Source organism: Thunnus thynnus, chromosome 19 (genome assembly GCF_963924715.1).
Source record: "Thunnus thynnus chromosome 19, fThuThy2.1, whole genome shotgun sequence".
Taxonomy (NCBI): Eukaryota; Metazoa; Chordata; class Actinopteri; order Scombriformes; family Scombridae; genus Thunnus; species Thunnus thynnus.
Genome location: NC_089535.1, coordinates 1,818,588 through 1,845,304, shown reverse-complemented (window position 1 = coordinate 1,845,304; position 26,717 = coordinate 1,818,588). Strand labels below are relative to the sequence as shown.

Below are 26,717 nucleotides of genomic sequence, written 5' to 3'. Positions count from 1 at the left end.
CCAGTCTGGAAATGATGATCATCTCATCACTGAGTGCTGTGCTTGGGTGTGTGCCTCACACTTGCAAACAGCCACTTCCTGTTGGAGTAAAATAGATTCTAGCAGGTTAAAACTAGTGACGCATGCACTATTTGTTTACCTATGGATGTTAGAAATCCTCTCATTTTCCACAATGACCTGAAATCATGTTCAACCCTGAAAGCATACCTGCTGTCTGTATTGTAAGGAATCTGGTGCATTTTGTAAGAGAAGAAGGGGTCGAGGTTGCTGAGACACTGTGGACATGTTACTCACTGAGAATTGTCTTAAACTTTTGTTTGCTTGAGTTGTTGCATTGACTGAAATTTTGTGACTGAAATTAAGATGCTGTTTTTGATGACACCCTTCTCCTTTTATATATACTCACTTCTCTTTTTTAGTTCTGTTTTGATAATGTGTGTTTTAAGATTGTTTTTGATAACACTTTTAACACAATTCTGATAATAATTTAAATATTTTAGTTTAAATAAATGTTTTAGATAACCAGCTTTTTTATAAATATTGTTTTGCATTAAATAGTTTTATTACTATGTAGGTTAGAGACTTTCCACTGTGAAGACAACAGGAAGTGTGGCGGCCTCTCTGCTTTGTGCTCCTTGTTGCTGCAGGTTCCTGAGCACACTGGTTATCAGGATGGGACCCACCTGGACCCAGTGTGCCCCGTATATAGTCAGTCTCTTCTCTCCCAAACACACTCCTGTGTTACTTTTTGGTTCCTTTTCTTATGTTTCACCATACAATACCCACACAACATACACTCACTCATCTACATGACTGATTTCACAGACTAATGCTACCTTTTGTTGTTTTTTGTTTGTATTGAGTACTTTGTGTTAAATAGTTGTGCAGCTCATCTTGCACCTGAAAGACATATCGTGGCTTCTAACATCTAGAAGCTGATGTGACATTTAATCTAACCACCTTCACCTCTGTTTCCGCTTTCAGACAGACTGTCATGTTACCTTATTTTGCTGCTTGATTTTGTAATGCACGTGATGATACGATATGACTGTTTCACCAATAAGATGTTTTGTTATGATCATTTGTGGATGAGATTAAAGAAGACCTCCCATCATTTAGGACTCTTTGGCAGTACTTGTGAATGGTTAAATCACACCCGGACCAATAGGGGTGTAGGAAAACCAGTATTTCTCCCTTCTTTTTTTTGCTTTTCTCTGTGAAAGCCCAAAGGAGGTCTGGGCTCATCAGTGATAACCTCCCACCTCAAGATAATGGATGTATATTCAACTTTGGTTTGGAAATGCCTTCAAAGGTAAAGTGAGAACGCTTTCTCCACCTTAAAGTGTCAGTTTTGACTCTCCACAGGATAGTCTCCTCCCATTCCACCACCAGAGACTTCCCATCTGTGTCGAGGAAAAATACATTTATGACACAAACTTAAAAGCAACGATGTAATGTGTTCCTTAAATCCAGAAGTTTGATTCAATGTTTATGAAGTATATAACCATTTTGTAACCTATATATTATTAATCACAAAGTAATGCTGATCAAAATGGTCTAACTCTGTGACAAACTATAGCTGAAATATATATATTTAGGTTTAATTATTATACAGCACACATAGCACCAGTGCCACTCAGTGGCAAATTTTCAGTGACACTTTGAATACTAGTAAAAAAAAAAATCATTTTATGATTATTTTGCAATAATATTTGCAGTTTTAGTGGAGTGATCATTTTTGCATCATCATTTTAATTTTAACTGGAAAAAAACTAGTAAAATGAGAATGATGTGATTTTTGCAGGAGTCCAAACCATCAAGTTCTTTTATGTCTTATGATTTGTAGACTAATAATACCTCATTTATAAAGTTATACTGTCACTTTTAACCTGTAACAATAAAACTGCAGCTGCTGCTATTTGGATATTACACTTATCCATATTGTGATATCAATAACATTTTGATTAACTGTGCAGCCCTGGGTGCATACTTCAGTTCTATCATATGTACAGGACATGTAGACCCTGCTGACATATACAAGCACTAAAACACAACAACAAGGGTTTTAAATACTAGGATAAAACATAAATACTCTCTGTGTCTCTGTGTCATAACAAACCTGAAATACACTCAGCTCTCACATCCTGCTGCTGCATGTTGATCTGATCACAACAAAACGGCTTCCTGTAACTCCTCTCTGACACGCTGTCACTGATGGAGTGAACAAGTTATTCAAGTAGTTTAATAATATTTTAAAAATACTTTCACCATTTTATTCTCATAACTGGACTATCAGAAGATTATGTTTTTATATATGTATGTATGTTTTTACATGTTAACAGTCTGTGACTTTGCACAATTTTAACTTCAACCATTAAAATATCTCCAAAATGATTCCAACTCTGAACTGTAAAAGATGTTTCACAGAGGAGGTGTATTCATGTCTTTTAACTGTATTTTACTGAAGTATTTTTAAAAAGTGAACAGACTTTATGAAACGCACGACCAACTTCAGACTGACTTCAGCACAGATGGAACATGAACAGATCAGAGATTTTGAAGCGTCATAAATGTTTTAACTTCTCTGCTTCTTACATTCATGTGGCAGGTGTAAAAAGTGGAGATGCACCAGTTGTTGAGGTTTGGCAGATATAAAGCTACCTGAAGGAGGAACAGAGTGGTTATTTTGGCATTCAGGGAAGGCGAGACTGCAGGAATGACTGACCTGCTTCCCTGCTGGGTTGAAGGCGGCTGGTAGTCAGTACGGAAATAAATCTACGTACCAGAGCATCAGTGGTCTATTAGCTGCTCCTGCTGTGGGATTATTTGTATCATTTGTCTGTTTGTTTTATTGAGGTTTTCTTTCCTGTCTAGTCCGCCCTGGTAAGTGAGCTGGTAGCGGGCAAAAAGATACGGGTATTGCCCTTGGAGCGGACTAGTTTTCTTTTTTTCTTATTTTTGTTTGTTTGTTTTAATATCAGTCTGCCTGCTGTCCCACCATTAATCCCAGTCAGCCAGTCAGGGCAGGTTTAAGGTGAGCTGTGGTTGTTAGTCGGTTGCTGTGAAGATAGTCACGTGTTCCAGTTTGGAGTGTGTTAACTCACCTGGTGTGTAGGACTTATTGACTGCAGTGTGCACTGGTGTGTCTTAGTTAAACTCAGCCCCTGCCCTGTTAGTGATAGCTGGGAAATTAACTGGGAGGAAGTTCAGGTGGCTGAATGTAATAAATCTCAATCTGATTGTCTGCAATAAAATACTTACTTTACTTCTTTTATTGTCATTTCTTATGCTAGTGACTTGCAGTGAGTGTTACATTCACATGAAACTAACGGTGACAGCAAAGAGGAGGAGGTCTGAAACACTGAAACAGTCAGAGAAAGACGAAGAAAGACGACAGAAAATCCTCTGAGTCATAAATCACAAGAAATGACTTTAACCAGGAAATAACCACAAAAGGTCAGAGAGGAGAGCCCAGAGGGTTTCAAAGTGGCTGATTATTAAAAATAAATTCAGCATGAAACGGGACTGTTTATGTAGAAAAGATTTTCTTTTTAATATGTTCAGATACATGTTGTTCAGCAGACATCTATGTATCTAATGTTACATTTGTAAATGTAAAGGATAATCTAATCTAATCGAGAAAACTGACTAAAAGTAGATTTAAGACCACAGCAACTAAGACAATGATGCTTCAATGCATACCCAGAGCTAAGCAAGAAGAATTATCCAATGAAATGAACAGCTTGAACTGGGATGATGTTCTGTCCTCTGATGATCTGGACTATGGCTGTGATACTTTTACTCACACAATCAACTCTGTGAGGGAAAGATTTAATGTGAGGATACAGATAAAATCTATAAATAAAAACTATTTACTGTTTAATGGTTTAATGAACATTTGTGGAAACTAATGAAATCTAGAGATGCTGCACTAAGGAAGGAAGTTAAAACTAGAAGAGACACTGACATGCTGATTTATAAATAAATCTCTCAGATCTCTTCTTTTACCGTCTTTCGCTCTTTGGGGATGTAAAGGAAATTGTAAACTGGAGGTTTTTTTATTGTTCGATGTGCAAAACGTGACGCAGCAGTTTTTAGACATGGTGCCACTAAATTTTCCAATTTTTGTGCAGCACTTTTACAACACTTGTTTTCACCCAGAAGGGGGCGTGGCCTTTCTGACGACAGGGAAGTGATGTATGCCCGCTCTCATGAATCAACTTCCAGGTGAGGCGCAGTTCATCTCAAATGAGCCCAATGTTTTTAAGAAAAGATTAAAGAGCAACTTGCAGATTGAATTTCTTACTAGATTTACAGTTTATGTATCATGAAAATTGTCCTGTTAAAGGTTAATGTATGATTTTATTAGTTTAACGAGACATAAAAGCAGAAATTAAGATGGAAAAGTGGGAATGTTGAGCAGCGCCCTTAAAATTAGCTTTTTTTTTCAACATTGTGTCAAATTACGTCACATAAGGGAGTCGCTCTCATCGTCCCAGCTGCAGTTCACTGTAGGTGTTTTTCTTTACACTAATGTGTCTCCTCACTTCCCTCTCTCACGTCTCTTCCTCGTGTCTCAGCTCCTCTCAGTGAGGATGAGAGAGTTTTAATTCTCGTTCACTCCGGCGTCATTTTGAGGAGACGACAACTACTCATGACGGACATCACCTCAACTGTCAAATATGAAGAAGTCAGTGATCAAAATATGATGTAGAAATTATTAACTAACAGTTCAATCTATAAAGTTTAAAGTTGTAATTCATGTACAATTAATTAACACGTTACACTGTCACTTAATAATTTCCACATAGTGATACCTGGAACAGCTGATAACTGCTCTAGTGTTTTATTGTTTGATTATAGATTTATAGCAGCGACTGTCTGTCACAGAATAAGACACAAATAGACAATTTAAATCTGTTAATTACTGAAAGAACACAACCAATGAGAAGGAATATGTTGAAATAAAATGTTGCTTGTTTAGTTTGTGACAGTCTGACGTTATTTTCAGGCTCAGGATGATTTTATAGGAGACGCAGCTGTGTGACGTCATATTTTCCTGAAGGAGCTGAGACGCACTGAAACAAAAGAATAAAGGAGAAGACTTTTGACTTATGAAGAAAAATAATAAAGTTACAAGAGTGTTTTTTTGTTATTGATTCATGATTCAGTCATTTGTACTTTATTATTAAATATGATCAGCAGCTGTTGATGCTTTCATTCTTGTTCCACAGGTAGATTATTACAACAACAGCCCGACTGTTTACTGTCCCATCAGATCAGCTGACCAATCAATAAACAGATTCGATGAAGGGGTGTTGCCGTCCTGTAAAAAAACTTCCACAGAGGATACACCTGTGGTTCCTCGCTCCTCGTCTCCTCCAGGAGCATTTCAGGGATTGAAAGATCCTCCATGATGGCGGTGGAGGAACGGTTTCCGGGTCACGGGAGGAGAGAAGAAGAACAAATTAAAACACATGAGAGAAGTTTGTCTTCAGGTCTTTCTGCCAGAAAGCCTTTTTTTAACAGAAATCAAACCTCTTTCCTCCAGCAGCCAATAGTGTTAAAGTATTAAAGTTATTGACATTATACAGTTTAATTAAATACAAAATACTTATTGGTTACTGTGTATCTAAGCTACTATATCTGTTATCACTTAAGAGAAAACAAAATCTAATGTTAAAGGTTCTATATGTAGAATTGTGAAGCAATTTACATGTATTAATCGTTTTTTATTGCCAATAAGTGAACAGGTAGTAATGTAACATAAAGAATGAGACCCTCCCCAACTTTCTCGGTTGTCTGTATCAGCCTGTGGTCTGATTTTCACGTGAAGAACTCGGGCTGGATTTTCTGCAGACTGAGTGGGAGTGAGAGATGCTTTGCTGAAACAAGCGAGTGCGAGCACCAGGATGTTACAGCTCATTAAATGGCTACAGGTGTCACTAATGAGAAGGAATCTCTGATTTCTATAAAATGGTTCATTTCACTATCAGAATCTGATCCATTCAGTCCAATAACATTTGGAAAGTCTAGAAGAGCCGCATGATTGAATTATTTTATCCCCATTCAAGTTAGCAGAGGGTTTAACCAGAAGTAGCGGCTCAGACTCACCAAATATTCTGCTAATTAATTTCTACATAAAGTGAAGCCCCAAAGAATCTTCTTGGGGGCAGAGTTACAGCTTATATGTAATTCCTATTGATTCAAGCATTTATTCTTAATGTCAGCTTCTCCATGGAATATACCTCTATTGAATGGATGAATCATTGAAACCTTGATTACTGAACCTCTGAGAAGCTGCAGCACAGCCCTCAGCAAAGCATCAAAAACCACTGCATAACTGGTGACCTGAACTCAGAGAGGAATTCATTATTGTTAGTAACTTCCCATCAGCATTAACAAGTTGTTTAATCAATAAATACCATTGTCAACCCATTAGTGACTCATTTAATATTGAATATTCTTGTTATTCCAAATGTAGTAATTAGTTGGTGAAAAATGATGTTTGTAAATCAGTTTCCAGGCCAGCAGCCACTGCAAGGATCAGGGCATGATGGGAGAATGGATGTCACCTGATCAAAGAGCTGATTGGTTCAGGAGTTTGATCAACGACATGACGTTTTATCTTCATTTTGGATTTCAGTTGTCTGACCTTCTACTAAGAATTCAGATGTGTTGATGACAACTTTTATCAGCCAAAGAGACAGAAAACATTCAATAACCAAAAATTATAGACAGACACAATATGAAGATTATATCATTATTTAATTCTTGTCCATATTATGAACTGAAATGACATTTCATAACTTTTGATAACACGTGTGACTTGAAGATTTTCATCTGTACAGATGTGAAGCTCCGACAGTCTGAATATTTGACACATAAATGATATAATGTCTATTTCTGCTTTTTATTTCCTCTTGCATGAGTAGGTCTGATTTGTATTTTACTTTATTTGTTTGTGCATTACAAAATATTATTGTTTATACAATATTGAAACATTTGATATGTACACAGAGACATTCACATGTAGGTAACAAACACACTTTTACCTGAATAAACTCAACTATTTATTCATTTAAAGTAAATAAACATCTGTGCAGGAGAGATAAGAAGATAAAAGCTGATACAAAGATCTCTCCCAAAAACTAAATTACATAGAAAAAATAATAATTTCATTTTATTAGAATTTCTTTCTTTCATCAATGAGATGTGAATGAGTTTGATTAGTGTGACATCAGCTGATTACAGTCGGCATGTTGACCAGCAGGTAGTGACCCGCTTGCTGCAACAGTTACATTTCTATGTAAAATAATTTAATAGTCTAATATTGGAGATTACAGAATAAATGTTGTTTTGATTATTGATTATAGGTCATTTTAACAGTTTATATTCTATCATACAGATCAGCATTAAAACAATGTTAGTGATTGATCAGCTGAGCTTGAGTAGATTGATCTGATAACATTTTATTAAATCAGGATCAGATCTAACAGGATGTAAATATTTCTGTGACTTCCTGTAGATTCTTTGAAAGCTGCTGGAAACTGTCTGACTTGACTGCAGCTTTTTGTCACTTCCTGCTGATGCTGCCGCCTGATCCCTCCACTTTACAAGAAAGGAGCAGTTCATCTCAAACAAGCCTACTGATCAGCTTTCCAATAAGGAGGCGTGTCGGTCGGTAAAAGACGTGAAGGCTCTTGTGTATCTTCACTCATGGCTCCTCAGAGCAGGAATAAGAGTTTTGGGACGACCTGCAAGATGGCGGAGCAGAACGACTTCCAGTTCAAGTGAGGATCCAGGAACCTCAGGTTTCTGTAATCCTCTACTGTGATACAGAAACCAGGTTTCTGGTTTACATGACAGGACAGAAATCAGCTGAGTGCAGAGAGTCGACTGTAAACTGGTTACTGAAGTGCAGCTGAACACACTGATGAAGAGTTTTGATCTGATGAAGCTGAGAGCAGAAAAGAGGCTGAACTATGAGAGTGATTGATGTGAGAATCCATAACAAGAAAACCAACAGCTGCTGTCACTATAAGATAAACTCTGGCTTTACTTTCACTGAAGTGGATCAACAAATGATAATTAAACATTAAACTAAATGAACAGTTATATATCACAGAGGAGGCGGTTTCCCAGAATCACACAATTTAAAATTTAAAAGATGATTATGTGTCTTTGAAAAAAAATTACAATTATCAACATCACACTTAATGAGATTAAAATGAAATAATGTTTGTGATGTTTAAACATTTATATGAACAGTGTGGAGCTTGTTGTCTACACAGCTGTCTGATGTTGTTCATCTACATCACTGCATCTTTAACTGCTGTTCATTTAGCAAACATGTATCGCAGCCCTGCTCTGGTTCTTTCATCCTCTTGTTGTTTCATCTCCTCCAGCTTCTTGACCTTCTCTGTGTCTCCGATCTCCTTCATCTTCTCAATCAGGAAGTCCAAGTGGACATGAGTAGACAGTGAATTATCATTCAGAGCGATCCGCTCTAGTTGCTCCACATGATGGTAGGCCTCTGTAAGCAGCTGAATCTTCTCTGTTTTCAGTTTTTCCATCTCTGTTTGAAGATTTTCCAGAAGGCTCTTCTTCTGCTCACGTTCTGTTTTATTCTTTTCATATTGGTGTTTCACATCTTCAAAGGTCTTCTTAATTTTCCTGGTCTTGTCCACATATCTCCACTTTTCTTTCACATGATCTTTTGCAGGACACTTATTGGTACAAATAGTACAGCGACCTCTTTTCATGACCTCACAGTGTTTTGGACTCCAGGCCATTGTGCATCCAGGATAGTGACAGTTCTCTTTACAGATGTTACAGGTGACAGCTGCTTTATAAAAAAACAACCTCTTCATCCCACCGCTGATGTCTTCTTTATCTTTGTAGACCTCATCAACTTCTACAGTGAACTCTTTATTCTTCTTCATCTCTTGTTCATGTTTCTTCAGAGCTTCTTCAGTCTGTTGGATCTCGTTCTGCTTTAGTTCAGTCAGCTGGATTCTGTCTTGCAGGTTATGGATGCAGGCTCTTATTCTGATGCGTGCTTTCATCACTTCAACTGTTGTTATCAGCTGTTGAGGTCCAGATTTTTCCAGGAAGTCTGTGAATCGTTTCATTCCTCTCTCTGTTACCCTCCATGCGTTCCCTAAAGCAACCTTATCTTCTTCTGTTCTCTGTGTGGTCTGGCAGTTATCAAACAGGAAGTGAACAGGCTGATTCTTCTCATCTTTGGCACATTTCATGTTTGCAGCTTCCAGAGCTTTCAGAGCGTTTTTAGGTGTTATTCCATTAGAGTGTGTGATGAGAGCGACAGTGTTTTTCTCAATGTCTTTTCCAAACAGAGACGTCACTGAATCAAAGATGTACTTCTGTCGGTCACTCAGTTGACTCACACTTGACTTCATCACCAGACCCACTACATCAATTTCATGAACTCCATCTTCTGAACGAAACAAGTCAAATAATCTTAGACTGACTTTGTCATCTTGTTCAATCCCTCTGGTGTCTCCATATCCAGGAGTATCGATGATGGTCAGAGAGAAGGGCAGAGTTTTACCTTCAAAACCAAAGATCTTGTACACGATCACATCTAATGTCTGACTCTCTGTCTGACTTCTCTTCTCCTCTTCTTCTGTGATCTCAAACCAGATGTTGTCCTCAAACTTCACTCCCATGGTGTAGTTGAACAGATTGTTGATCAGAGTAGATTTTCCTGCTCCTGTTTCACCTACAAGTAAGATGGTTTTGTTTTTCTTGTTCAGGTTTTTCTCACCAACAGTTTTTCTTGTCAGAGTTCCAAACTTCTTTTCCTTTGGTCTCAGCAGGTAGACAGCAGGAGATCCTGGAGAGATCAGAGAACTTTTGGAGATGATGTCCTCATAAGTCCTGTAGAAAAAGCAGAGATTCAATCAACATGTTCTTTTCTCATCAAACTGACAAATTAAACACATTTCTAATCATATACATGCCTACAGTAGTGGCTGGTTTAATAAACTAATAATAGTACAGTGGAGTATAAATACTGCAGCTGTGACATCTGTGATTGTAGAATATGAATAAAATAAAGTCAAACCAAACATCCACATTTGGGGATTTTAGTCTAAATGTGAGTTCTGGTTTTGACTGTGAGGACAGAGACTCAGATTACAGTCAATTAACAGGATCTCCTTCTGCTGTGTAACATACCAACCCAGTCTCACATCAAAATGTTTAATACCTACGTTGGTCCACAGTGCAAAACGGATTAGTTTCACAATAACGGCTCTAAAATTGTGAGATCCCTACGTTTGTTTTTTTGGCCTGTTCTTTTCTATTGGACTGCGTCCACATCATGTGACTGTCAAGTTTCTGTCTGCAAAAACAAACAAAATGGCTGACATTTCTTTTATTCTCAGTGGAAAATGCAATATTTTAGGATAGTTTCAATATTAAAATGTGTTTTGATGACATTTCCAGCAAGAAATGTGCATTTTATTTATAATCTTTGTTCAGTGAATGTATGTGATGTTTAGTTTGTTAGTTATTATGAAGGTTGTTTCATGTCTCGCTAGAAACTGTAGAAATGCAACATCTACTGTTGCTATGGTGGTTGCTATGGACCCTGCTGCTGCTGAAACCACGTATTTGCATTTTGTTTGAATCATTGTCTTTGTATTTAGTGTTTAGTTATCTGAGCTGTTATGTTATTTGTGTTATTTTATGTAAGCTATGTATGTTAGAGCAGAGAAATTAATTGAATTTGAAATCCAGAATTTGAAGCTTTGCGATTGGCTGACTGGAGTATCAGCTGCCAGGAAGTATTTTCCTTCCTGTCAACGTGTCAACATTTTCTTTTAATGATAGCTTTAACATTTGTCAACAAAAAAAAACACAAAAATGTCCTTGATAACTCAACAATATGATAGATTCATGTTAAGACCATCAGTTGTAATTATTTCTCTTTCAATTCTGAGGAATTAAGGGTTTTTATCAGTTTTCAATTGCGGAAGCGGCTTCATTACCCATGAGCCTCCATGACCGTTACTATGGAGACAAACAAAGGCCACTTTGTGTTAAGCTACAAAACTTTTATTTACTATAATATCTGCTATTTACTTTTAATTACTGAATTGATTCCATACTGATTAAGATTTTTGTGTGCTGTTGGTTCATTGAGGTCCTCCACCCACACACACACACACACACACACTCACACACACACAGACACACACACACACACTCACACACACACAGACACCCACACACACCCACCCACCCACACCCACACCCACACACACACACACACACACTAAGGACCCTATCTTACGCCCGGCACAAAGCAGTGCCAAGCGCAACACAAGCGTCTTTGTTATTTTAAGACCGACGCAGTTGTCATTTTCCCGTCCAGCACCCACATTGTTTAAATAGCAAAGAAACTTGCACCCATCAGTGTGTGGATGGCCGTGTTGGTCTTAAATGAGGTGTGATCAGGTGTGTTGTTGGCGCATTGCTATCTTGAGGCAGCAGAGAGCGATTGCGCTATTGACCAACAAAAACCTGGTCTGAAGTCAATAACAGTGTTTCACTGTTATTTTAAGGTGCATTATCAAGACGGTAATATGCAGCTACACAACATACGCTGTATGTTACACACACAGGACGCACAGCAGCACACAAACATGCAAAAAGTAACAAATAAAAGGATTACAATGTGAAAGATTATTATTGTATATATTAATATATTTTAAAAAATACATGTCATAATGCTCAGTCATAATATTTATTAGAATTAATTAATCGCAGTAATGATGGATTAAATTGTTTAATTATTTGAAAACACGTAGGTATTTAAACAGACGGACAGTAACTGATCAGACACAGATCAACTTTCCTGCTGCATCAATACATGATGACATGAGGAAATAAATGAGGTGAAAACAATGATTAAACTAAAGAAGGAAATAAATCTGCACAGCTTCTAGCTGCTGCCAGCAGCAGGATCAGAACCTTGGAGAGCTGATCAAGTCCTGATAACTGTGTTAATGATTCTTTACATGATTAATATTAATGATTTAATTATTGAACAATATTTAACAAATATTCTTTAACATTTTGGAGAGTACAGTGATCAGGTTTCCATACTTTCAACAATTAAAACCCTGCTGATTTGACCTGTTACTCCATGACTGAACAAAACGATTTTAAAGAAACCAAAGATGTAATTAAAGAAATAAACCTTTTCAAAAAGCAAACGAAGATAAATTAACAACAAATTAATGAACAGGATGTTAAACTGGTGGTGCGCTTTCACTTTGTGCACGAGCAGATCAGTTTCCTCTGCAGAGAAGCTTCCATCTCACTACTTGGCAAATACACCATCATAATAGCAATCCACCAAGATACAAGTACACCTGGCTCTTAAAGGGAATGGGAGACGACACTCTGATTGGTTTATTGTATGTTACGCTGAAAACACACCCATGATTAATGAGGAGACTATGGACAACCCCTTTGAACCATGCACCTGGCACAGCGACCATTTTTCCACTGTTAAAATAGCAGAAGTGGATTTGAACACACCCTAAATGCAGTTGCACCATGCGCCTCAGACCGTGCGCTTTAGATCGGTAAAATAGGGCCCTTTGTGCGTTTGACTCCTTTTTGGCTAAAACATCTGAAATAAAACATAATCTTTACTTAACATAGATCATCTAGTTTGGCTGTACTAGATATTTGATATATTCAGTAGATATATCTTCTCACGACCCTATTTTACAAGCCTACTTAGCTCACTGGATGAACGACAACTGTGGTGCTGATTTGTATCAAGCTGCATGCTGCTGCTCTCGGGAATTGTAGTTTTTAAAAAATATTAACATTTTTCCTAGAATAAGAAGTTGTAAATAGTGAATTGAGAGTACACTGAGGAGTTTAAGGGGTTGGTAAACACATTTGTGTTATCAGAGGTCAAGGTTCAAAGGTCAGTATTTCACAGCAGGAGCCATGTAGAGTCTTCATACTGACATGTAAAGGCCTTTACATACTGGGGGTGTTTTTTTTTTCCGTGCTATTAAATCAAACTGTTGTTTGTGTCATGAGTACTTTCACATAGAACTGAGTATCCTGCTGTATGTGTTTTGAACTTATTTGCCGTATCTATATTGATTGATCAGCTCCCAGTCTGTCTGTGAACACTGCAGGCAGACAGGTAGGTTCACTCACTACAATGTGCGGAGAAATAAAGCCAATCAATCAATACATTGATGTATCATGTATCATATGTATCATCACCATGTATTTATAAATACAAACACACGTTCAGTAAGTGTCTGCTGTCAGTCAGCCTGGTGAAGGCAGTTTGTCCTCTCAGCTCTCCAGGAGCTGCAGCTGTGGACAGAGACGCTGAACGCAGGTCAGAGATCATCATCCAGTGATGATAATGATCCTCCTCACTCGATAAAAGAAGAGGAGAGCGTTATATCCGTTCAGTCCACACCGGTTCCAACCTGCGTTCAGCGTTTCTGTCCACAGAAGCAGCCGCTGGACAAACGGCCCTCACCAGGCTGACTGACAGCAGAATAAGCTGTCACAAATTCGTATCGCTGTCGGTGTTATTAGTTTTGATGCAAACGCAGATGATTTGCAGGTGATTATTTCACATTTTCGTGTTGTTTATTTGCGTCACTGTGTATGTGTAAAGGCCTTTACTCTCCAGGTTGAGACCTTTTCAAAGATGTATTTGATTTGAGTCTACATCAAAGTTTTAATTTTCTCATTTCATGGACACAAGCCATCCCAGGCCTAGTTTCACAGAGCACTTTGAAGGTCCAAGATAAAACATGAAGCTGATCAGTTTATTGATCTTGTTCCTGTCAACTGATGAAAACACAACAGAATAACATTCTTCCTGGACAAAATAGTGATGAAGAATATGTTTGCTATCAAAAGTTTTAATATAGGTAATAACTTTCCTTGTTAGAAACGCCGTTCTGTCAGGTTTAAGTTGATACCTTTCACTGTTCAAACATGGGGGTGGAGTCATGGACCAGTCACTCCTCATGGACACATAGCTGGGGGCAGGAGAGTCTGGTCTCTGCTGATGGATCCTGAAACAACAAAAGACAAATTAAAGACAGTTTAAACCTGAAAAATGTTGAATTTTGACCACAATGTCACTTGTTGAAATCTAAGAACCAGACAGATCATCTGTCTGGTTCTTAGAATCAAAGTGTTGTCAGTTTCAGTCTCATCTATTCCTCCTTGTAGACGGAAGAATTGTCCAGCTGATCTACACAAATAGGGGGCAACATTTCACATCCCTTCCCCTTCCTACACGGAGATAAATTACAACATAACTCTGAGTAACAACTGAATAGTTACACACATGCTCCTAGGATAGGTGTCAGTCATAAAATGTCAGAGAACTCACTGATAGTAAAACAACTTTTTCTACCAAACAGCATCATTTTTTCATTAATTGCTGCCATTTTACAACATAGTCATCCAGTAGAAAACTAATTTATTTATATGATATTTAAGTATCGACCCAGTTTACAATGATGTTCTACAATGCCAAATGGTTCATGGTGCAACTCAGTGCAGTTCATCAGATCAGCTGATATAACCAGCTGATGTCTCATCTGGCCAGTGTCTGCAGCAGCAGCTGGCTGCTCTGACAGTGTAGGTGCAACTTTCCAAACAGGTGTTATTTGGATAAACTGACCACATATTACTACCATATTACCACACATACTTTAAACAGTCCTACAGTGACAATCTCAACAGCATTCAGCCTGGATCCACCATTACTGCTAGGGCTCAGGGCAGCTACTTCTTCTTCCTCTCATGTTGGACTGAGGGAAGACTGGACGCTACAGTGACTCACTATCGCCCCTATGGTACAAAGTGGTATTACAAGACAGTACAGGCCAGACAGGGCTGGAGCTAGCTGGTTAGCATGCTAACTTCAGTAGATATCTCTGTAACACAATACATATAAGTCTATGACATTACGTCAAGACTGTGATTTCTTCACATTCTGATAAATTTAGTTAATTTCAGAATGTTTAAAACTAAAATTCTCAGATATTCTTACACATTATACCTTTAAAGAATAAGTAGCCTAAATTATAAGAACTTAATTTTTTCCATTTCTTAGCCCTGAGGTAATGGTTGAAATAATCTGTGTGGCATAAAAATGTCATCTTAATGAGGTTAAATAAAAAAAAAGAACCTATCCTTAAAGAATAATCGTTGGGCCCCTGGCACCTTCATGCTGGGGCCCTAATGATATAGCTACTCTAGATGGCATTACCCTGGCCTCCAGCTCCACTGTAAGGAATCTGGAGTTATCTATGGTCAGGATATGTCCTTTAACTCCCACATAAATCAAACATCAAGGACTGCCTTTTTTCACTTACGTAATATCACAAAAATCAGACACATCCTGTCCCAAAAAGATGCAGAAAAACTAGTTCACGCATTTGTTACTTCTAGGCTGGATTATTGCAATTCCTTATTATCAGGCTGCTCTAACAAGTCTCTAAAGACTCTCCAGCTGGTCCAGAATGCAGCTGCACGTGTTCTGACTAAAACTAGAAAAAGAGATCACATTTCTCCCATTTTAGCTTCACTACATTGGCTTCCTGTAAAATCCAGAATAGAATTGAAAATCCTTCTCCTAACTTACAAAGCTCTTAATGGTCAGGTACCATCATATCTTGAAGAGCTCATAGTACCGTATTATCCCACTAGAACACTGCGCTCCCAGTATGCAGCTTACTGGTGGTTCCTACAGTCTTTAAAAGTAGAATGGGAGGCAGAGCCTTCAGCTGTCAGGCTCCTCTCCTGTGGAACCATCTACCGGATTCAGTCCGGGGTGCAGACACCCTCTCTATGTTTAAGAGTCGGCTTAAAACTTTCCTTTTTGATAAAGCTTATAGTTAGGGCCGACCAGGCTCGCCTTGGATCAGCCCTTAGTTATGCTGCTATAGGCCTAGACTGCTGGGGGACTTCCCATGATGCACTGAGCTCCTCTCCCCTCCTCCTCCTCTCCATCTGTATGTATTCATGTAACATTAATGCATGTCACTAACTTGGCTTCTTCCCCGGAGTTTTGTGCTTTCTCGTCTCTCAGGAAACCTTCAGCTACAGACCGACTGCTGTCCAGCTTGATGCTGCTGCTATTATTATTATTATCATTATTAGGCATATTTCTATTATTATTATTGTTGTTATTTTTATTAGCCCGGTTCTGCTTGAGGTTTTTTTCTTGTTGATGTCACAAAGTGCTGCTCATGGAGGAAATGTTGAGTCTCTGTAAATTAAAGAGTTCAGTCTAGACCTGCTCTATGAGCCCTTGGCGCTATATAAATAAAACTGACTTGACTAATATTTCTCTAATAATGTCCTCTTGCTGTTAAGCTGCAACATAAAGTCAACATGAAAAAATTGGTAGCTGAGCTGAGCTGTCACCTTGATGACAAAACACATCATCAAGGTGAACAACGTCTTTTACTCTGCCATGCTGTGTGCAGTGGAAACATACTTGAACTGTGCCAGCAGGACTCGACTACTCGTAACTGATCATGGCCTGACTCAGTATGACGACCACACAATGGAAAAACACTACAGTTCTACAAAACACATGTAGAGCAGAAGGACAGAAACTCATGATCCCTCCCTCCAGGATCCTTGAAAGGGTAAACAGCTGGTCCACTGATCCAGAGTAGCATTTTAGTGTATGCAGTCTATAAAACTAAAATCCAGCCTTTGTGATATTTTTTATGATATTTCATTTCATGTTAGAACATTCAATATATTTTCTGTTTATCTGATGCACAAACGCAGAGGACGTGACGTAGCTAGGTGTGAAGGATCATGAATATTAATGACCAATAATAGATGTGTTTTTATTATGTTTCCTGCCACCATGTAAACTCACTTTGGTCTGGGTTACAATATTTATATTATGTAGTGGTTTGCTGTAAATTTCAGATGCTTTGTGTGTTCATTGTTTTAAACTTGGTGTGATGTTGCTACTGGATGATTTCCTGTCTCTCCAGTTACAGGGCGTATGAATGAATTGATTATATCATTTAGTAAGTTACATTATTTCTTGTTTCTGTCACAGATCTGGTGGTGCAACATGCTTCAAATGAGAGCAAGTGGACGTCTCTGTAGTGTAGAGTTGTGTTTTAGAGTGTCGTTATCAATGAAAGCCTGTTTGTGAAGCACTGCCTACAGCCTGTTCAGAGTTACTTGTTAATGTTTTTGGTTGCTGTGTGTGTGTGTGTGTGTGTGTGTGTGTGTGTGTGTGTGTGTGTGTGTGTGTGTGTGTGTGTGTGTGTGTTATAAATTTCAAGTGCCTTGTTGTATTGTTACCTGTACCGTATAACGTGGCTGTGGCTCAATCAACAATAAATCATCTTCTGATTAGGAATAAACCTGCATCCTGTGTGTGAACTGTCCATAGCTGAATATGCTGCTACGCTGCTTTGACATACAGCATGTTGGTATTTAAGTTTGTTGTCTGTTGTGTGTAAAATCTTCTAAAACTGGTGTAAAATGTCTTTGGCCATTCAGATTAATACAAAAGTCATGAATGTTGCAGCATTTAATTTGACATCATCATATAAACTTTCTCTCAGCCCCCCCAACTCTGACTGACTTCCAGCGTCCCCAAATCCAGGACCAGGACAGAATCCCCATCACTTCACCTCAGTCTGAGTTTGAACGATCTGCCACCTTTCCAGCATCCAGCATAAACTTTCCCAGAGAGGCTGAGCAGTGTGATACCTCAATATTTAGATCACATCCTCTGGACCCCCTTCTCTGTCAGCTAAGACAGCCCCACAATGTCCAGAAACTTCAGCATCTCAGAGTGTATCTCATCAACTCCTTGTTTTTAACTCCCCCTCAGTGACCTCCATCAGAGACATGGAGACATGTTCTCCTCGTGCTCCTTCTGTGAGCACAGAATCTGCAGTGCTTCTGGTCTCCTGATACTGTCTGCTGCTTCAGCTTCCCCTTATCAGCAAATGTTCAAAAGCCTGAACAATACAGTGACATTATCTTTACTTACTCTCCATGTGTTTTGGAAAGAGGAGGTGGATCCATGGTCTTATTGTTCTCTACGGACGCACAGCTGGAGTCAGGAGATTCTGGTCTCTGGTGCTGGATCCTGATACAAACACAGTACTTATGAATTCACAACAGAATAACATTCTTCCAGGATAAAATAGTGATTAAAAACATATTCAATGTTAGTGTTTTAATACAGATAATAAAATTCTTAATCAGAAATTCCTTTCTGTCAGGTTGAAGTTGATACCTTCCAGTGTTAAAATGTTTAGGTTGATCCATGGACTCTTCATGGACAGACAGCTGGGAAAGAGGAGGTGGATCCATGGTCCTATTGATCTCTACGGACACACAGCTGGGATCAGGAGATTCTGGTCTCTGCTGTGCAGGATTTCAGGAACAACTTCACTCACTTCCAACGTCTGTGGAGAAGAAAACAGTCTGAAGTCAAAACTCAAGCATCACTTTGTTGTTGTTGATGGTGGTTTATGATATTATTTTCTACAGTCTCTCTGTAAGTAATCTATATTATACAACAAATATATATTTTTATATATTTGTTGTTGTAAATGTTAATATTTTTATCATATTTGTATGTATTTATATTTTTGTATAGATGTGTGGGATTATGTGACAGTTTTTGTGATTATTTCAGACACTGATAATGTGTTTTATCTTGATTATGTATCAAGTCCTGCCATGAATTGTTCATATAATGACGTCAGCATGATGCAACTCATTTGGTGTCTATATAAACTTTACTCTTTGTCATGTTTGATAATTGCTTTTTTTAATGTATCATTAAACATTAATTTTAAGTCAACTGACAAAAATTTCAGTCATTCAGCTTAAAGACCAATCCACATTGAGCCTGATCCTGTGGATAGTCTATTGCAGGAATTAATAATAATATTAACAACAAATAGAAATAAAACATTAGACTATTTTCAATAATAATTTCCTACCTGTTGTATGATGACAAGTCAGTTATTGGCACTCCCTAAAAACCCCCTCTGATTGGTTGAAGGAGTCAGATAACCAACTTCAGACTGACTTCAGCACAGAGAAACACATCTGCAACAATATAAAACATGAAAACATCAAAGTTGTTGATGGATCATCATTAACATTGAAAAGCAACACATTCACACATGACTATACACAAACACTTTCAACAACTGAGTGACTCATTAAACTAACAGTGAGAGCAGAGAGGAGTCATTAAACACTGAAAACTGTCAGTTATGACCTTACCATACGGAGAACAATGTCTGCGACACGGCGGTGAAGAAAACGAAAGTAAAATAGTTCAAACACCCAAACAGAGAGGAGGGAAGGAGGAGGTTCACAATAATGTGACTTCCTGCAGCAGGTGCAGTCCAGATGCAGCTGACTGCTTCATGTTAACATGTTGAATGTATTTTGTCCAGAGAGTGGAGTCATGTCTGTTATGTTATCCTTGTTTCATTATGATGCCTAAATGTTTTCTGTTTTTGTCTCTATGTTACATGTTGTAAGACTGATACAATAAAGAGTTGAAAACAAAGATACAGCAGACAGCTGTATCTGTCTGCTGTAAAACACAATTTTAAATACTAGGATAAAACATAAATACTCTCTGTGTCTCCTAGTCATAACAAACCTGAAACACACTCAGCTCTCATCCTGCTGCTGCATGTTGATCTGATCACAACAAAACGGCTTCCTGTAACTCCTCTCTGACACTCTGTCACTGATGTGGTGAACAAGTTATTCAAGTAGTTTAATAATAGAGACTAATGAGTTACAAGTAAACAAAATCATCAGCTCCTTAAAAAGCTCCAAAAGTAAAGATACTTTCCAATTTGACACCATGTTTGTTAAATCACACAAAGATATTTTAACTCCCCCTATTGCTCATTTAATTAACTTGTCTTTTAAACACAGCTCCTTTCCTGATGACTGGAAATGTGCCATTGTCACATCTGTTTTTAAATCTGGAGACCGCCTTGAAGCCAGTAACTACAGACCAATAAGTTTACTGCCAGTACTCTCAAAGGCTGCTGAGAAAGTTGTCATTAAACAACTGACAACATTTCTTAATACAAGCAGTTTTGGTCTACATCATATGCAATTTGGCTTTAGAGCAAATCATTCCACTGAAACTGCTACCTTGCACTTAATAGAGCAAATTAAATCAAGACTTGACAAAGGAGGAGTAGTTGGTGCTGTATTTTAGATCTGTGTAAAGCATTCGACACAGTCAATCATGATGTTTTAATATCGAAACTCTCTAAATTTAACTTCTCATCTAGAGCACTGGCATGGATGTCTTCATATTTATCTAATAGGAGAGACACTGACATGCTGATTTATAAATAAATATCTCAGATCTCTTCTTTTACCGTCTTTCGCTCTTTGGGGATGTAAAGGAAATTGTAAACTGGAGGTTTTTTTATTGTTCGATGTGCAAAACGTGACGCAGCAGCTTTTAGGCATGGTGCCACTAAATTTCACAATTTTTGTGCAGCACTTTTACAACACTTGTTTTCACCCAAAAGGGGGCGTGGCCTTTCTGACGACAGGGAAGTGATGTATGCCCGCTCTCATGAATCAACTTAAAGAGCAACTTGCAGGTTGAATTTCTTGCTGGATTTACATTTTATGTATCATTAAAATTGTCCTGTAAAAGGTTAATGTATGATTTTATTAGTTTAACGAGACATAAAAGCAGAAATTCAGATGGAAAAGTGGGAATGTTGAGCAGCGCCCTTAAAATGAGCTTTTTTTTTTCAACAATGTGTCAAATTACGTCACATAAGGGAGTCGCTCTCATCGTCCCAGCTGCAGTTCACTGTAGGTGTTTTTCTTTACACTAATGTGTCTCCTCACTTCCCTCTCTCACGTCTCTTCCTCGTGTCTCAGCTCCTCTCAGTGAGGATGAGAGAGTTTTAATTCTCGTTCACTCCAGCGTCATTTTGAGGAGACGACAACTACTCATGACGGACATCACCTCAACTGTCAAATATGAAGAAGTCAGTGATCAAAATATGATGTAGAAATTATTAACTAACAGTTCAATCTATAAAGTTTAAAGTTGTAATTCATGTACAATTAATTAACACGTTACACTGTCACTTAATAATATCCACATAGTGATACCTGGAACAGCTGATAACTGCTCCAGTGTTTTATTATTTGATTATAGATTTATAGCAGCAACTGTCTGTCACAGAATAAGACACAAATAGACAATTTAAATCTGTTAATTACTGAAAGAACACAACCAATGAGAAGGAATATGTTGAAATAAAATGTTGCTTGTTTAGTTTGTGACAGTCTGACGTTATTTTCAGGCTCAGGATGATTTTATAGGAGATGCAGCTGTGTGACGTCATATTTTCCTGAAGGAGCTGAGACGCACTGAAACAAAAGAATAAAGGAGAAGACTTTTGACTTATGAAGAAAAATAATAAAGTTACAAGAGTGTTTTTTGTTATTGATTCATGATTCAGTCATTTGTACTTTATTATTAAATATGATCAGCAGCTGTTGATGCTTTCATTCTTGTTCCACAGGTAGATTATTACAACAACAGCCCGACTGTTTACTGTCCCATCAGATCAGCTGACCAATCAATAAACAGATTCGATGAAGGGGTGTTGCCGTCCTGTAAAAAAACTTCCACAGAGGATACACCTGTGGTTCCTCGCTCCTCGTCTCCTCCAGGAACATTTCAGGGATTGAAAGATCCTCCATGATGGCGGTGGAGGAACGGTTTCCAGGTCACGGGAGGAGAGAAGAAGAACAAATTAAAACACATGAGAGAAGTTTGTCTTCAGGTCTTTCTGCCAGAAAGCCTTTTTTTAACAGAAATCAAACCTCTTTCCTCCAGCAGCCAATAGTGTTAAAGTATTAAAGTTATTGACATTATACAGTTTAATTAAATACAAAATACTTATTGGTTACTGTGTATCTAAGCTACTATATCTGTTATCACTTAAGAGAAAACAAAATCTAATGTTAAAGGTTCTATATGTAGAATTGTGAAGCAATTTACATGTATTAATAGTTTTTTATTGCCAATAAGTGAACAGGTAGTAATGTAACATAAAGAATGAGACCCTCCCCAACTTTCTCGGTTGTCTGTATCAGCCTGTGGTCTGATTTTCACGTGAAGAACTCGGGCTGGATTTTCTGCAGACTGAGTGGGAGTGAGAGATGCTTTGCTGAAACAAGCGAGTGCGAGCACCAGGATGTTACAGCTCATTAAATGGCTACAGGTGTCACTAATGAGAAGGAATCTCTGATTTCTATAAAATGGTTCATTTCACTATCAGAATCTGATCCATTCAGTCCAATAACATTTGGAAAGTCTAGAAGAGCCGCACGATTGAATTATTTTATCCCCATTCAAGTTAGCAGAGGGTTTAACCAGAAGTAGCGGCTCAGACTCACCAAATATTCTGCTAATTAATTTCTACATAAAGTGAAGCCCCAAAGAATCTTCTTGGGGGCAGAGTTACAGCTTATATGTAATTCCTATTGATTCAAGCATTTATTCTTAATGTCAACTTCTCCAAGGAATATACCTCTATTGAATGGATGAATCATTGAAACCTTGATTACTGAACCTCTGAGAAGCTGCAGCACAGCCCTCAGCAGAGCATCAAAAACCACTGCATAACTGGTGACCTGAACTCAGAGAGGAATTCATTATTGTTAGTAACTTCCCATCAGCATTAACAAGTTGTTTAATCAATAAATACCATTGTCAACCCATTAGTGACTTATTTTATATTGAATATTCTTGTTATTCCAAATATAGTAATTAGTTGGTGAAAAATGATGTTTGTAAATCAGTTTCCAGGCCAGAAGCCACTGCAAGGATCAGGGCATGATGGGAGAATGGATGTCACCTGATCAAAGAGCTGATTGGTTCAGGAGTTTGATCAACGACATGACGTTTTATCTTCATTTTGGATTTCAGTTGTCTGATCTTCTACTAAGAATTCAGATGTGTTGATGACAACTTTTATCAGCCAAAGAGACAGAAAACATTCAATAAGCAAAAATTATAGACAGACACAATATGAAGATTATATCATTATTTAATTCTTGTCCATATTATGAACTGAAATGACATTTCATAACTTTTGATAACACGTGTGACTTGAAGATTTTCATCTGTACAGATGTGAAGCTCCGACAGTCTGAATATTTGACACATAAATGATATAATGTCTATTTCTGCTTTTTATTTCCTCTTGCATGAGTAGGTCTGATTTGTATTTTACTTTATTTGTTTGTGCATTACAAAATATTATTGTTTATACAATATTGAAACATTTGATATGTACACAGAGACATTCACATGTAGGTAACAAACACACTTTTACCTGAATAAACTCAACTATTCATTCATTTAAAGTAAATAAACATCTGTGCAGGAGAGATAAGAAGATAAAAGCTGATACAAAGATCTCTCCCAAAAACTAAATTACATAGAAAAAATAATAATTTCATTTTATTAGAATTTCTGTCTTTCATCAATGAGATGTGAATGAGTTTGATTAGTGTGACATCAGCTGATTACAGTCGGCATGTTGACCAGCAGGTAGTGATCCGCTTGCTGCAACAGTTACATTTCTATGTAAAATAATTTAATAGTCTAATATTGGAGATTACAGAATAAATGTTGTTTTGATTATTGATTATAGGTCATTTTAACAGTTTATATTCTATCATACAGATCAGCATTAAAACAATGTTAGTGATTGATCAGCTGAGCTTGAGTAGATTGATCTGATAACATTTTATTAAATCAGGATCAGATCTAACAGGATGTAAATATTTCTGTGACTTCCTGTAGATTCTTTGAAAGCTGCTGGAAACTGTCTGACTTGACTGCAGCTTTTTGTCACTTCCTGCTGATGCTGCCGCCTGATCCCTCCACTTTACAAGAAAGGAGCAGTTCATCTCAAACAAGCCTACTGATCAGCTTTCCAATAAGGAGGCGTGTCGGTCGGTAAAAGACGTGAAGGCTCTTGTGTATCTTCACTCATGGCTCCTCAGAGCAGGAATAAGAGCTTTGGGACGACCTGCAAGATGGCGGAGCAGAACGACTTCCAGTTCAAGTGAGGATCCAGGAACCTCAGGTTTCTGTAATCCTCTACTGTGATACAGAAACCAGGTTTCTGGTTTACATGACAGGACAGAAATCAGCTGAGTGCAGAGAGTCGACTGTAAACTGGTTACTGAAGTGCAGCTGAACACACTGATGAAGAGTTTTGATCTGATGAAGCTGAGAGCAGAAAAGAGGCTGAACTATGAGAGTGATTGATGTGAGAATCCATAACAAGAAAACCAACAGCTGCTGTCACTATAAGATAAACTCTGGCTTTACTTTCACTGAAGTGGATCAACAAATGATAATTAAACATTAAACTAAATGAACAGTTATATATCACAGAGGAGGCGGTTTCCCAGAATCACACTATTTAAAATTTAAAAGATGATTATGTGTCTTTGAAAAAAAATTACAATTATCAACATCACACTTAATGAGATTAAAATGAAATAATGTTTGTGATGTTTAAACATTTATATGAACAGTGTGGAGCTTGTTGTCTACACAGCTGTCTGATGTTGTTCATCTACATCACTGCATCTTTAACTGCTGTTCATTTAGCAAACATGTATCGCAGCCCTGCTCTGGTTCTTTCATCCTCTTGTTGTTTCATCTCCTCCAGCTTCTTGACCTTCTCTGTGTCTCCGATCTCCTTCATCTTCTCAATCAGGAAGTCCAAGTGGACATGAGTAGACAGTGAATTATCATTCAGAGCGATCCGCTCTAGTTGCTCCACATGATGGTAGGCCTCTGTAAGCAGCTGAATCTTCTCTGTTTTCAGTTTTTCCATCTCTGTTTGAAGATTTTCCAGAAGGCTCTTCTTCTGCTCACGTTCTGTTTTATTCTTTTCATATTTCTGTTTCACATCTTCAAAGGTCTTCTTAATTTTCCTGGTCTTGTCCACATATTTCCACTTTTCTTTCACATGATCTTTTGCAGGACACTTATTGGTACAAATAGTACAGCGACCTCTTTTCATGACCTCACAGTTTCTGGGACTCCAGGCCTTTGTGCATCTTGGATAGTGACAGTTCTCTTTACAGATGTTACAGGTGACAGCTGCTTTATAAAAAAACAACCTCTTCATCCCACCGCTGATGTCTTCTTTATCTTTGTAGACCTCATCAACTTCTACAGTGAACTCTTCATTCTTCTTCATCTCTTGTTTATGTTTCTTCAGAGCTTCTTGAATCTGTTGGATCTCGTTCTGTTTTAGTTCAGTCAGCTGGATTCTGTCTTGCAGGTTTTGGATGCAGGCTGTTATTCTGATGCGTGCTTTCATCACTTCAACTGTTGTTATCAGCTGTTGAGGTTTAGATTTTTCCAGGAAGTCTGTGAATCGATTCATTCCTCTCTCTGTTACCCTCCATGCGTTCCCTAAAGCAACCTTATCTTCTTCTGTTCTCTTTGTGGTCTGGCAGTTATCAAACAGGAAGTAAACGGGCTGTTTCTTCTCATTTTTGGCACATTTAATGTTTGCAGCTTCCAGAGCTTTCAGAGCGTTTTCAGGTGTTACTCCATTAGAGTGTGTCATGAGAGCGACAATGTTTTTCTCAATGTCTTTTCCAAACAGAGACGTCACTGAATCAAAGATGTACATCTGTCGGTCACTCAGTCGGCTCTCACTCGCCTTCATCACCAGACCCACTGCATCAATTTCACGAACATCTTTTGAATGGAACAACTCAAATAATCTTAGACTGACTTTGTCATCATGTTTAATCCCTCTGGTGTCTCCGTATCCAGGAGTATCGATGATGGTCAGAGAGAAGGGCAGAGTTTTATCTTCAAAACCAAAGATCTCGTACACGATCACAGCTGATGTCTGACTCTCTGTCTCACATCTTCTCTTCTCTTCTTCTACGATCTCAAACCAGATGTTGTCGTCAAACTTCACTCCCATGGTGTAGTTGACCAGAGTGTTGGTCAGACTAGATTTTCCTGCTCTTGTTTCACCTACAAGTAAGATGGTTTTGTTTTTCTTGTTCAGGTTTTTCTCACCAACAGTTTTTCTTGTCAGAGTTCCAAACTTCTCTTCCTTTGGTCTCAGCTGGTAGACATCAGGAGATCCTGAAGAGATCAGAGAACTTTTGGAGATGATGTCCTCATAAGTCCTGTAGAAAAAGCAGAGATTCAATCAACTTGTTCTTTTCTCATCAAACTGACAAATTAATCACATTTCTAATCATATACATGCCTACAGTAGTGGCTGGTTTAATAAATGAATAATAGTACAGTGGAGTATAAATACTGCAGCTGTGACATCTGTGATTGTAGAATATGAATAAAATAAAGTCAAACCAAACATCCACATTTGGGGATTTTAGTCTAAATGTGAGTTCTGGTTTTGACTGTGAGGACAGAGACTCAGATTACAGTCAATTAACAGGATCTTCTTTTTCTGTGTAACATACCACTGCCTTTAGTTAGAACATTTAAAATACATATTCAAACCTCCAAACACCAAGTTCTGAGTTTCTTTAATGACTTTATCACGAAAAATTGAAATCTTTGCCTATTGTGCCAAAAC

The 26,717-nt window shown here is 37.9% G+C and overlaps 1 protein-coding gene across 1 annotated transcript in view; it reads right to left on the bottom strand.

Moving 5' to 3' along the window:
- LOC137170628 (uncharacterized) overlaps positions 1-26,717 on the bottom strand; it is a 456,230-nt gene that overhangs the window by 155,155 nt on the left and 274,358 nt on the right. Inside the window, exon 7 of the mRNA XM_067574136.1 lies at positions 14,007-14,102. Coding sequence (XP_067430237.1) covers positions 14,007-14,102 — 96 coding nt within the window. The remainder of the gene's footprint in view (positions 1-14,006; positions 14,103-26,717) is intronic.